General features: G+C 48.8%; 1 protein-coding gene across 15 annotated transcripts in view; it reads left to right on the plus strand.

Annotated features, from left to right (window-relative positions):
- Window positions 1-13,958, plus strand: part of LOC118373071 (transcription factor SOX-6-like) — a 227,102-nt gene that overhangs the window by 161,133 nt on the left and 52,011 nt on the right. For all 15 annotated transcript variants that reach the window (XM_052462572.1, XM_052462570.1, XM_052462575.1 and 12 more), the window contains one exon: window positions 8,474-8,594. In XM_052462572.1, the coding sequence (XP_052318532.1) occupies window positions 8,474-8,594 (121 nt within the window). The remainder of the gene's footprint in view (window positions 1-8,473; window positions 8,595-13,958) is intronic.

The raw sequence follows: 13,958 nt of genomic DNA on the forward strand, positions 1-13,958 counted from the left end.
AGTTGACTTAGTTTCCTCTCCCTCTCCGCTCGGCCAGTGTTTTCCCTGCTAATGTTGAGCAAACTGTTTTGTCTTTGCGTTGGCTCTGCGCAGCCCTCGGCCTCCACAGTGGGCACACTCACAGGGAGAGGGCTGCATTAATAGGATCTAGTGTGTGGGGCCAGCCGGCAGGGAGAAAGGGGGCCCGTGTTTTCTTAGGGACGGGGTGGCAGAGCAAAGCATTCAGCCCATGGCAGCAAAAAAAGAGCCTTTTTGTTTTTGGGCGGAGGAGAGTCCAAGCATTCCCTATGGAACACAATGAATGGCCCGTTCTGTCCTGCACCGTTATTCAGACACACAATTGTTTTTTTTTTTTAGGTATTTTCTTCTCCAGAATTATTCTTGCCCGTCACTCGGTGTGCACATGACATTTGAGCGCGTTTTAAAGTCTCGGCACACTCATATGCCTGTAATAAAGTGGTCCCTCGTAACAATCATGCATTCTGCCGGACAACAGAGCCCACTCTGTTGTTTTCCCAAGCCCCAGCAGCTGGGAGGCAATTGTGAAGACAGAGGCTCAGTCTATGTGCAGAGTGGAGGGAGCAGAGGAGAGGACAGGAAGAAGGGGAAGTCCTCCCCTGCTCCTCCAGCCCCCTCCTGACCAGCCTCCAGCCCAGAGGCCAGCCAACCGCGGTGTGGACAATGCCATTATTAGATTAGGGGTGGTCCAACGCCAGCCAGCCAGCTCTCTGTCCCACCACCAGACACACTGCAGTCTCTTATTAACTCACTCCAGACTCCCGCTCAGTCTCCCACCCAGTCTCAACAATAGTGAGGTTGTTAGAATTGTTTTGTGTTCTTTTATCTTCACAGAAACAGTAGATGTTTAAAATAAAATATACATCATATGTTGGTTTTAAATAAACCCGAATTACATGAGAAAATTTCAGAAAAATGACTGTACATCAGAAGTATATTTTTACAAGGGATGATTTACACATGGAAGTATCAGAAGGTAAATAATTCAATGTAAAATGCTATGTGGAGAGCATGTGTTTTCCTGCTCCTCAGAGATTGGCCTTTTTCCTAACAGTATGTTGAGGGATTGGAGGATTTCACAGGCATATGCCAATAGTTTTTCACATTTTCTCCTACGCTTCACATGTTCATATACCCTTCTATTCCTCACATCCCCCCAGCCTGTTCACCATGGTTATGGTGGGCTCTCTGACTAGGCCGTGTCCGACCTCTTTTACAACTCCACCCGCCCCCCTGCAGTGAGGGTCAGAGGCATTCTGCTTATTCCCAATCCCATAGAGGTGGGATGTATACGCAGGATAATGATGCCAGGCCCAGACTCACTTGTGGGTTTGTTTATGTCTGTTTGCATCTTTCCTGTCATTATCCATGCTGTTTGAGGGAGTCCCCATGGATTTGAGCAGTTTACTGCAAACCTTTTGAATTTCATGACCAGACCATGCCAGAATAGGATTTTTTCTCCTTCTATTTCATTGTGTGTGTGCCAAACAAAAAACATCCACACAGATCTCATGTTTTCTGGAAATGTAACATTGTAGAGGTGGTAGTAATGTAAGAATGTGGTTCTGGAATAGTAGGACATTTATTTGGGAGAGGGGATAGTGTGGGTGTGTACGTGTGTGTGTGTGTGTGTGTGTGTGTCTGTGTGTCCTCGCCTCTGTGTGCGAGAGAGAGAGTATCATGAGAGCAGCGTTTGTACCCTACATAACATTTCAACCCCAAGGCATATCTTTGATATTTTATATTCAATACAAATCAAATTACTTTAAATATTTACACACTTAAATTACATTGAAGGTATTTGAGACTCAAGAATTTGCATTAAGTACACAATTTCTGTTGAATCTACATTGATCACGTCTATTCTCCGGGGACTAGCTTCATTATTCTGCTATGTACTCTTAACATGTTAATGCTTTAACCAATTTACTGAACATCAGTAACATTCACCAACATACTGGTATGTTGCATCATATTCTATTCTTATCTTCAGCATCATGATTGGAAAGTCTCATGTGACTTTGTTCTATCATAACCTAAACATCACACTAAATGTCCTATAATTGTTTAGGTATAACCTTCAGTGTACTGACATACTGTATGGTTTCCAGTGTGGCAGTGTGGTATACAGTACAGGAGAGTACAGCGGCCTCCAGTCAGTGCAGAGTTCTTGAGCCAGCCTGGAACCAGGGGCAGTCAGGGGGAGGGAGGGGGCTGGGCTGGAGGGTGCTGTCTGCCCTGCTTTTTAACAGCAGCAGACTTAATATAGACATATTGAAATGGCTCCATTCCAAGAGAGCTTGTTTTACTGTGTAAGGAATTAGTGGAACAAGAAGTCATCTATTGGTTATTCCCCAGACGGCCCGACCTCACCCCAGTGTCGGATTCCTCTGCACCTTATCCTGCTCTCTGCTGCAGATAGACTGGAGGGAGAGTGGACACTACGCCCCTCCCCTACCCTCCAGACAGTCCCTGTTGTCAAAGAGCAGCGGCATAGCGTACACATATTATTAGTCAGGCTCTTGCTCAGACGCCTCTCCAGCAGAATAGAGAATGACTTGTGTCCTTTGGCAGACGATGTTAATCTTTTACCTGCTGGCTAAATGTTAGGTCTCAGGGTCCGAGGGAGGGGGAGACGGGTCACAGTCATGTCCAGGACAACGACCTTTTGTTGCTGACCTGGACCTCTGTAGTAGATTGGGATCACATTTCAGAGGGAACAATGTTCTCTAGTCTGGGAGGCAGGTGGAGAGGAGGGAGGTTTTGGGGAGGGAGGTGGAGACCTGGCCTTAATACCAGCTAGCCACAAGGCTGAGGGATCAAAGTCTGGCTCAGCGCTATCGATCCACTGGCCTGATTACCATCACACACCAAACAGAGCACAATGTCTGGGACTCTGATAACACAACTACACTGGACTGTGTGTGGGGGTGGGTGTGTGTGTGTGCTGTCACATTCTGTCTTTGTGAGTGTGCATGTGCCTGTGTGTGTGTACATGTGTGTGTGCCCGTGCCTCTGTGTGTGTCAGAGCCTGTGTTGGATTAGTGCATAAAGCTGTAGTGCGGTCACACTGGAGGAGTGCGGTTAACTGATAAATGACCTGTGATGTGGGAGTAATGTGTGCTTGGGGATCTCTGGGATTGTTTTATGAATTGACCTCTCTAGAACAAAGTAATGCACAGACTCTAGAGCACATGACTGGTTCCATTCAGTGATTTTCTTCCTGGTTGTGCTCCAGAAAGCACTCGCCCAGCTCTCTCTCTCTCTCTCTCTCTCTCTCTCTCTCTCTCTCTCTCTCTCTCTCTCTCTCCGTAGCAGCTCTCTCTCTCTCTCTCTCTCTCTCTCTCTCTCTCTCTCTCTCTCTCTCTCTCTCTCTCTCTCTCTCTCTCTCTCTCTCTCTCTCCGTAGCAGCAGCACAGTAGCACAGAAGCAGGCCGGGTGTTGAGTTCACATGGCCGTCTGGTGTCAGTTACTGTGCTTTCTGTGGGGATGAAGCCAGGGCTACCAGCTTCCTGTAGATCGCTTTACCTTCAAATGGAGCTCTTAAGGTGCTTTCCACTCGCAGGCGTTTGGTGTGTGACTCAGTAGAGAGTAGGGGGGAACACCGTGTCAACTATCAGCACTTACAGTAACAGCTGGAGCCAATCCTCTCTGGGTCAAATTATATCAACCCAATGTATTTTCTAACTCCTCAGGTAAGATGTGAAAAGTGGGGTTGCTGGAGCTGTGGCAGACTATTTCGTTTTATAATGTAACACTGCACAAAGTCATGTTAGTAGACTGATACACTCTGGGTGACTCTCTTTAAATCAAATGAATAAAGATGAAACTTCACATACAGGTCTGATATTCCTCCAAACACATCTGGGTAGCACGTCGGAGGGTGTCAGTCAGCTACCGCTTAGACATTTCACCTGAGACTCCCACTGTGCTTCTCAGCAGCTCCAAACTTTTAAGACAAAATGAGACAAAATCTGAGACAAAATCACACTTTTTTTTCTTTCCTTTTCTGTCTCATCTTGTCAACATTGAGGGAATTTGGACATGTTAAAACAACTCCCCTCCTCCTTTAAAAAGGGGAAGAGGACAGCATCCCAGTGACGCTTGGTGAGGATCAGACTGTGTTAGTATTTGGGGGTGCGGGGGGGCCTGCTGGGCTGGGTCGGTAGTGCTGCAGGGTGTCTCCTGGGCCCTGTTTAAAGACCGCTACAGACAGTGAGGAGCATAGGTGCTGACAGGGGCCCTATTGAGCACAGTAATGGCTTGTACATCTCCATTTGCACCTGTATGTGTTTGTTTGCATGCGCATGTTTGTCTGTGTGTGTGTGTGTATATGTGTATGTGTATGTGTATGTGTGTGTGTGTGTGTGTGTGTGTGTGTCTGTCTGTCTGTCTGTCTGTCTGTCTGTCTGTCTGTCTGTCTGTCTGTCTGTCTGTCTGTCTGTCTGTCTGTCTGCATCTGTGTGTGTCTGTCAGTGTGTGTGTGACAGGAGAGAAGACCAGTGCTCTCTCTCATGTCTGCCCTGTCTCTTACTCTGAATGAGTGTAATGGTAATCTGACCATGGTCAATCCCAGGCCTTTGGCTGGCTCTGCTCTCTGCACTGGCTGACCCCAGGATTAGCTGCTGCTGTAAACCATTACAACACTGTAGTGCTGATGTCAATGCTTCCACTAAAGACATTGATTCAGTTAGAATGAATCTCACTGTATACTCAAGCTGATTTTACATACTTTATTTTTAGTCATCTTTTATTATATTCACAGATATATTTGAGTTCTTTTTTTATTCTATTTATTTAAAATCTTGTTCACAGTGTTAAATCTAATTAAAACTGAGAGTTAGTGCCATTTCTCATTATGCCAGCACATCGTTGAGAGCGAAACAGATTGCACTCGACTGGTACAGACTTCATCAGGTCATCTGAATTGATGATACATGTTGCAAGGCGGTTGAGAGGCCTCTCTCACCCCTGGAAACCTCTGTTGGTGCGTGTGCTGGCAGAGGGAGCAGCCCCAGCCAACTATCTGTCTGACTGATCACTACAGATGCTCTTCCTCAAGTATTCAGAGTCCGATCCTCAGTGCCGAGTCTTCTGGGACTAACAATAGCACCTGTTCCTCATAAGATAGCCCATTCATGTATCTTTAATGAAGCGTTGGGGCAGATGGTGTGAAATGGTATTATCCAGTGCTTAGCAGTGCTAAGACAAAGAGGGAACAGTGCCAACGTAACAATGAGTGGGGAGGACGCGGCCCAGGTGCTCTGCTCACATCTGCTCCACTTCATTCTATCAGGCTCCTCAAGATCATCCTGGCAATAGGAATAGTTTGAGGTCCCAGCCGATAGGCTGATGAACTTGAGGGTAACTCTTTCATGGTCTGGTGATGCCAGAACGTGTGGAGAAACTGACACACACACACACACACACACACACACACACACACACACACACACACACACACACACACACACACACACACACACACACACACACACACACACACACACACACACACACACACACTGAAATGGAAGTCTTTTGTCTGGGAGCTGATCTGTATAACGTATCTGTATAACGGAAGAGAATAACGTATTCTCATAACTGCCATTCTTCTGATGCTTTTCTGACGGTTGTTTCCAGTCAATAGAAAATGAGAGTGATAATGTGTAAATTGGTAAATGCATTGTCTTCTGAACTACCGTGCCATGTGTTAATTGACAGGCTGAAGGCTAGACGTCCACTATTAGCTGGCACTTTGAAGCTTCTCCAGATTTGATTTCCCTGTCTCTGACATTAGCAGAGTAAATGAAAGTTTAATGCACAGTGCTCATTACTGTAAATCACAAACATTCAAACCCAATGCCCTTATTTTCCCCGATACATATTCATATTTCCTCTGGCCTGGGTAAATCTCTTTATTGTGATATCTATTCAATAAAAACACAGTGCTGTCACTGGAGAGATTTCCCTTTTCATTTACAGCTTTGTTTGTAGGCAACATTCAGGATATTTGATGAGTTTAGCTATTGTCTGATTGACACTGTACTTTCTTGATATAGATTTTTCACTCAGATTCCAATTATCTGGCATCAGATATCTGAACAGAATCTCCTTCTGCTCCTAGTGATCTCTACAGTAATTAGTGTCCACATGCCTAAACACATTTATTTCAGTCTTTTGTATGAACAAACGTCTGATTTCATTAGACAACTAAACTGATGATATTACTGTTTGAAACAATGATGACAGGGAATAGATCAATATTTATCAGTGATAAATAGCTCTGGAGTAATAGAATTATGATTCAATGTGTTGAATCTATGAAGCTCAGTGTATTCAGCTTATTCCAATAATACTTATGTTCCACATTTGGAGCAGCTGTTTCAGTGTAACACCCTGGCTTTAGCCTGATTCCTTTTGTTCGTTTTAGTGCTAGTAAGGTTAATTGCAATTATGTTTGTGACTAACCTTAATAACCATCCTGGGGGTAGACTGACATTACCGGGAGGGAGAGAGTCTTTCTCTGCACTGTGAGTGCAGTACTTACTTCATCTGGTTTTGTAGAACGAACACTCCAACACAGAGCAGGCCCTGTTCCCCAGTGTACCTGTTCACCTGTCGCTGGCTCTAACTCATGTTGGGACATTCATTATTTTTATTTTTTTCCATATGTTCTATACATGTGGGCCAAGGGCCATCTTTCATCCCCTCTGCCTGGAAACCTGGAACACCAATCCCAATGAAAAATACATTTTATTTACGGTCGTTTCCAACAGTCTCCCAGGTCATCGACTTTTCTCCAGCCGCAGCACATTTTACAGAAATACTTTTCAGATTACAGGAAAGAAAAAAGGAAATGACATGCTTCTCCGTTCCTTTTCTAATGTACTTTCTATACTTGCACTTTGTTGAAAAGCTCCGTAGACAGAAAGTGTTATTTATGAAGTTTTCAGTCTACCTCTGCACCTCTGGCCAGATCGATAGAGTGGTCCTGAGGACATATAGCAGTGGGGAACGGGCCCTGCTGTACCAGATCAGGGCACACAGGGGGAGCAGACAGAGATCATGAGCAGACCTCAGCTAGAACGTGGGGGAAAAGTCGTTGCTCAAAGCAGGTTGATTTCATGCCCCAATGCTGCGGGAGTAATTGCACCCAGACCCGTTTTATTGCAAGTTGATTTTAAAGAGGGATGAATGGAGAAACATTCTGTAAAGTGTTTATTTTGGGGGCTGACCTTTATTAACCCGTTTTCCAGGCGGGTTCCCCTGAGGTGGGCTGGCATGGTGCTAGATTAACCCTCGCAGGCCCAACACAGCCTGGCTGCACCCTATCACCGGCAGGCAGGAAGCAGAGGATCACAGTCAGATTGGGGTCTGCTTCAGCTCCCCACACAATTCACTGCCTCTAAGAGACATTAACAATACACACACACACACAAAAACACTTACACAAACAAATAGACTTACACACACAAAAACACTTACACAAACAAATAGACACACACACACACACACACACACACACACACACACACACACACACACACACACACACACACACACACACACACACACACACACACACACACACACACACACACACACACACACACACACACACACAGCACATACTTATCCTCTTGCTGTAGAGAGTCAGAACAGGACAGTCTGGACAGTGAAGGTTAATAATGTTAGACTGAAACAGTTTAGACAGTTTGAGGAGCCGTGTAGGATATGTGGGGGGCAGGGCATGGCTCTGGATGTTAAGATGAAATATCACAAACAGACAGCGGCTGAAAGCCGGTTGCTGTAAATTACCGGATCGCCTGGGCTTTTATCGTCTGTATAAATGATCCTCCAAAAGTATGAGATAGAGGCTGTATATCTGAGCTCATCTTCCCCTGTCAGTCAGGGTGGCAGGTTGTTTGTGTGAGGGTGTCCCTGTCTGTTTGTACATGTCTGTATAAAGCGTTATGGTTTGACCTCCCATCTCACGACACCACCGACACTACAGCGAACAGACTGAGGACATTTTGTTGATTCATTCCCATACCAGTCTGTATCTGTCACCATCGGTCATCCCACTCACCGTACACACGCCGTTCACACACCATACACACCACACAGCCCTCTACAGGTGCTCAAATACATAATGTAACCTCAATTCCCGTCCTTTGGGGGGGGGGGATGCGCGTGCAGCAGGGTCCTTTGATGTTCCTATGTGAAATAGTGTTGGGGGGATTAGGAACAGACGCGGCCGGGCCAGGTATTGTGTGAGCACACGAGGGCCGTCAGAGCCGCAGAGCCCCCTGTCAGGACGTGTTAGGCCAGGCTGTGATCTGCTCTGTGCTCCCCTCTCCTCTCCCCCTGCCTGCCTGCCTCAGTGTGCTGCTCTGTGTCTGCAGCTCAGCTAGGCCTCTCTCTGATCTCCGCTTCTCTCTCTGTTCAGCAGGTCCAGGGTCACATGCCTCCGCTCATGATCCCTATTTTTCCACACGACCAGCGCACCCTGGCAGCAGCCGCCGCAGCCCAGCAGGGCTTTCTCTTCCCACCGGGAATCTCTTACAAGCCAGGTATGCTCCTCTCGTTCTCTCTCTCTGTTGTTTCTTCCTGTGTCTCTGTCTGTCCTGTTCTCTATCTACTTCTCAATGTTATGCACATGCAGTTCTCCTCCTCAGACACAGGTTCATTTTGACAGCATGGGTCATCTTCTGACATTGATGAAGGGCCTTTCCCAATATATTCTATCCCACGTATTTATTATGGTTACATATTGCATACATTTACTTGCAATGTATTTTATGTCAGTAACGCTAATTTTCACTGCCCCAGTTATCATAGGATCCTTACACTACACATATCCCAGTCTCCATATGGCACCAAATAAAAGTGTAGTCAGTAAGGCCAAGGCAGATAATGTACAGTACTCTATGTCACCTTGGGGAGGGTTCTGTGTTCAACTCCAAGGCAGCATGCCTGTTCAACAATAGATATGAGTAAAGGAGCAGTGGAATGTAAACAGCTTTTCAACATGAAAGTGTCTTGACTTCTCTGGCTGTAATCACTATGGAAGAATCTGCTGAGGGACCTGCCTGCTGCAGTAACACAGTACTCTACCTCGGTACTCACTGACCCCCTCACTCTCTCACTGTACTCATCAATCACTCAAAGGATTATGTACAGCTTAGATGTCAATCTAAACATACCTCATATGGTGGAATGTGATATCACCAGAAACAGGGCCGTATTAATGTCCAGACATACTATCCTGAGATAGTGTCTTGTCCTTCTGTATCTCTTTATGGAGATGAGCTGACACATGTCACTCATCCAGAGACAGACAGACAGACAGACAGACAGACAGACAGACAGACAGACAGACATACAGACAGACAGACAGACAGACAGACAGACAGACAGACAGACAGACAGACAGACAGACAGACAGACAGACAGACAGACAGACAGACAGACAGACAGACAGACAGACAGACAGACAGACAGACAGACAGACAGTAGGAGAAAGAAGAGATGAGAAGAGTCAGGGTTAAGGTGTCAAATTGAGAGGAGGAAGAGGAGGGCCAGTATCTCCCAGGCATACAGTAATTTGTCCTGTGGGGTTTGAAGGGTGAAGGCCCCCTCCCTGAGGTGCCTCTGCTCCCCTTGCCTGTAGCAGCTTGCCTCTCTCTCCCTTTGTGTGACGAACAGAGAAAGAGAATGGCTCCACACGCAACACATTCCAAATCCCAAAACGAATTTGTGGGAAATTGCTACGACTTGTTGTTTGACTCCCTGCTCATTGTTGCTGAGAATTAAAGATGTGCCACTCTGGGCTTCTATAATTAAATATTCAGGCAGATCCTTGACCTGGAGTGGACTCAGCCACACGTCCTCTCTCCTTAGCTCTATGGCTGGGTATTCCAGTTGAATTCTTGCTGAACATTGACTATCGGATGGAAGTAAAGTAATATTGCACATGCAAGGGTTTTCTCATCTCCCTGACTGACCTGGGGGCAGGGAAAGTCCAGGCCTCTTTTTGTCTGTCCTGAATGCTCTCAGAAATACATTTGTTGTTAGTGTCGTATCACAACATTGAGGTAACTCCAGGACTTGGAGGAAGTCAGAGGGGGTGGAGAAAGATTGGCTAGTCTAGTCAGCAGGTAAATAGCAGAACATTAAAAGGTGTGGTAGTGCAGCTAATACATTTACGAAAAAGCCACAGGATGAAAAAATAGTCAGCTATTTTGGAACTACAGAGGCATGACAGCTGGAACACTGCGCCTGAGGGGATTCTCTTGCCTGTTGATTTCTGTAATACATTTGACATGGAAAATGTTTTAGTACAAATACCAGAAGGTATTATGGACTCACGGTATGCATGGGTCACCATGTGTACACACAACCCCTGAATTATTCATGACTTATTCATAAAGAAAAGGAAGGTCTGAAAATGACTGCCAATGACGACCATGATCAACTGAAGTAGCTTAACGTCTCTACTATCCTCAACCCCCAACGCAAGATCCTACCTTATGACCCGTCTGCTAGATCAGAGGATGCTGCTGTGTCCACCCTCCATGAAGACTAGGGAAGTGGCCAAGCGTTCACTTCCACGCTAGGGCACACTAATCTGATGTCATCTTTATAAGACAGACCCTCCCAGGGACCACTGCTTATGACCTCGACCCTGCGGTGTTGCCACGACGACAGAACTATTGCCAGCGTCGTAGCATCGCGCCATCTCTCCCTCTGCACACTGTGCTCAATGGCCCTGACGTTGCATGGCAGAGCAGAGACGCAGGTCATCCTTTAAACAAATAGACGCCAGCTCGCTCTGTTTGCATGGACACAGAGACATTCACTCTGATAGTAGTCTAATGGTCCTGCAGAATGACTCCATGGTCATTGGGTCCCTATGCTATGATGAGGACACACAGACATCCAGCTGGAATGACTGCTGCTACATTTCTGTTTCTGCCGCAGCACAATAACCGACTGGCTTGTCCCTCTTGTGACTGAATACAGTGGCTGCATTAGAGCTCCATGGAATCAGTGTCAGCCATTCATGCTCACACGTGTTGGGTCTTCTATTGTTGTTCAGCACCGACTTCCTCACCGCCTTGTTTAGCTGGATAGAGACGTTGTTAGCACTTCAAACAGAGAAAGTGAAATATTGCATAGACTTAGTAATTGAACATTCATTGCAGAGCCACTTGTTTTCAAAGAACTCCAGTATTCTGACAGAATATTTTACATTGCCCTTGGCATCAGGTGCCCAGTGGTGAAGAGCTCTGTTAGAGAGAGGCTTTTCCTGCATCAGGCCCTGCTCTATGGTCCTACCCACTCCTTTTCATTAGTGTTGAGCCCAGGCTCTCAGGCTGTGGTGTCCTCAAGCCCAGGCTCCAGGCAGCTGGAGGGCCCTGCACTAGATATGAGGGTGCTCACCGATTTAGAGGGTCAGGGCCCGATGCCGCTAAGTCCCACACAACTCCACTTAATTGGGCCCGTTTTTCAGCATGACACCTGGCTGAGAAAGGAATGCAGGATGAGATGAACCTCTCTCTCCACCATTACCATCACAGACCTTTAAACATCATTCAGCAGCTCCTGTCTGTCTCTGCTTTCTCTTTCTCTATAGCATTATGATGTTGAACAGCTAGCGGCTCGTTGGCCCCATCTGTCTTGTTGGACAGGGAATGTCTTTGATACTGGTCTTGTTGGTAGTACCGACCATGTCAGAGGTAAATTACTGGTTAATTCCTATGGAGGACCCTCTGTATGTCAGCTCTGACAGGACATAAATCACCCTTGAGTTTGGTTCACTGTGGATGAGAGATCCTGTTTGGATCACAGTGGTCACTGTGCTGCATCAGGGCTCCGGCAGCCGACTTGTCATGATGAAGGGAATCCATCCATCTCATCCCTCAGCAGTTCCAGGAGTGACAACAAACACCCGATCCATAGCGTGCCAGAGTTATGTCCCCAGCTTTGACACAGCCATGGCATCATCTGCCCCCTGTTTAACCCTCCTAGAGATCTATCACTCAGGACTGACCATGGGATCAGTCGTCCTCAGGACAGCAGCACACTTTAAAACCCTGATTCTCTTTCATTACTGACACCAGGCTGGCAGCACGCCCAGTCTACTGGAGTCTGCATACCACCCTGGACCCTCTAGACCCCCAGAGACCCCCCTCCAGACCCCCCAGTACAGTGCCGGGGGTGTCCTCTCTTGGCAGCTGACCCCTCCCTGGTTTCACATGACTTCCTCTCTGGTTTCACATGACTTGTCATTTAGCCCCCCCTGAAGTCACACAGAACTCCCCACTCCTCCTCCTCTGCACAGAGAGAGGGATGGCATACTCATGCATTGAGAGAGAAAGGCCATGCGGATAGTAACGACCCACACCGCACCCCTCCTACGAGACAATTTGAAATCACTTCACTGGCCGGATTTTATTTGCCCCTGCCTTAAATGGCGATTGAATTTCCTGGCTGTATCACAATGTGCTGTGCTGTACAAGATTGCGAAGTGAGGGTGAAGGAAGAAAAAGGGGAAGGGGGATACCTAGTCAGTACAACTGAATGCATTCAACTGAAATGTGTCTTCCTCAAAAGTACAGACATGTACCCTCATGCCTGTGGCTTAATGGCTCCATATGAAGTGACAGGCGGAAGTGGGGTCTGAACTAGGGCCAATTCCCCCTCAGTACGCATGCTTCAGTCAATCCCCACTCTCCGCTCCCCTCCCCTCCTCTCCCCTCCCCTCTCCGCTCCCCCCTCCCTTCTCCTCTCCGCTCCCCCCTCCCTTCTCCTCTCCGCTCCCCCCTCCCTTCTCCGCTCCCCTCTCCACTCCCCTCTCCGCTCCCCCCTCCCCTCCCCTCTCCGCTCCCCTCTCCACTCCCCTCTCCGCTCCCCCCTCCCCTCCCTTCTCCGCTCCCCTCTCCACTCCCCTCTCCGCTCCCCTCTCCACTCCCCTCTCCGCTCCCCTCTCCACTCCCCTCTCCGCTCCTCTCCACTCCCTTCTCCGCTCCCCTCTCCACTCCCCTCTCTGCTCCCCCTCCCCTCCCCTCTCCGCTCCCCTCTCCTCTCCCCTCTCCGCTCCCCTCTCCACTCCCCTCTCCACTCCCCTCCACTCCCCTCTCCGCTCCCCCCTCCCCTCCCTTCTCCGCTCCCCTCTCCACTCCCCTCTCCGCTCCCCTCCACTCCCCTCTCCGCTCCCTCCTCCCCTCCCTTCTCCGCTCCCCTCTCCAGTCCCCTCTCCACTCCCCTCTCCGCTCCCCTCCACTCCCCTCTCCCCTCCACTCCCCTCTCCCCTCTCCACTCCCCTCTCCGCTCCCTCCCTCTCCACTCCCCTCTCCCCTCCCCTCCCGTCCCCTCCCCTCCCTCTCCACTCCCCTCTCCGCTCCCCTCCCCTCTTCACTCCCCTCTCCGCTCCCCCTCCCCTCCCTTCTCCGCTCCCCTCTCCACTCCCCTCTCCGCTCCCCTCTCCACTCCCCTCTCCACTCCCCTCCACTCCCCTCTCCGCTCCCCCTCCCTCCCCTTCTCCGCTCCCCTCTCCACTCCCCTCTCCGCTCCCCTCCACTCCCCTCTCCGCTACCCCCGCCCCTCCCTTCTCCGCTCCCCTCTCCAGTCCCCTCTCCACTCCCCTCTCCGCTCCCCTCTCCAGTCCCCTCTCCACTCCCCTCTCCGCTCCCCTCCACTCCCCTCTCCCCTCCACTCCCCTCTCCCCTCTCCACTCCCCTCTCCGCTCCCCTCTCCCTCCCTCCCCTCTCCCCTCCCCTCCCCCTCCCCTCCCTCCCCTCCCCTCCCCTCCCCTCCCCTCCCCTCCCCTCCCCTCCCCTCCCCTCTCCACTCCCCTCTCCACTCCACTCCCTTCTCCCCTCCCCTCCCCTCTCCACTCCCCTCTCCGCTCCCCTCCCCTCTTCACTCCCCTC

The sequence above is a fragment of the Oncorhynchus keta genome, chromosome 14 (assembly GCF_023373465.1).
Source record: "Oncorhynchus keta strain PuntledgeMale-10-30-2019 chromosome 14, Oket_V2, whole genome shotgun sequence".
Classification (NCBI taxonomy): Eukaryota; Metazoa; Chordata; class Actinopteri; order Salmoniformes; family Salmonidae; genus Oncorhynchus; species Oncorhynchus keta.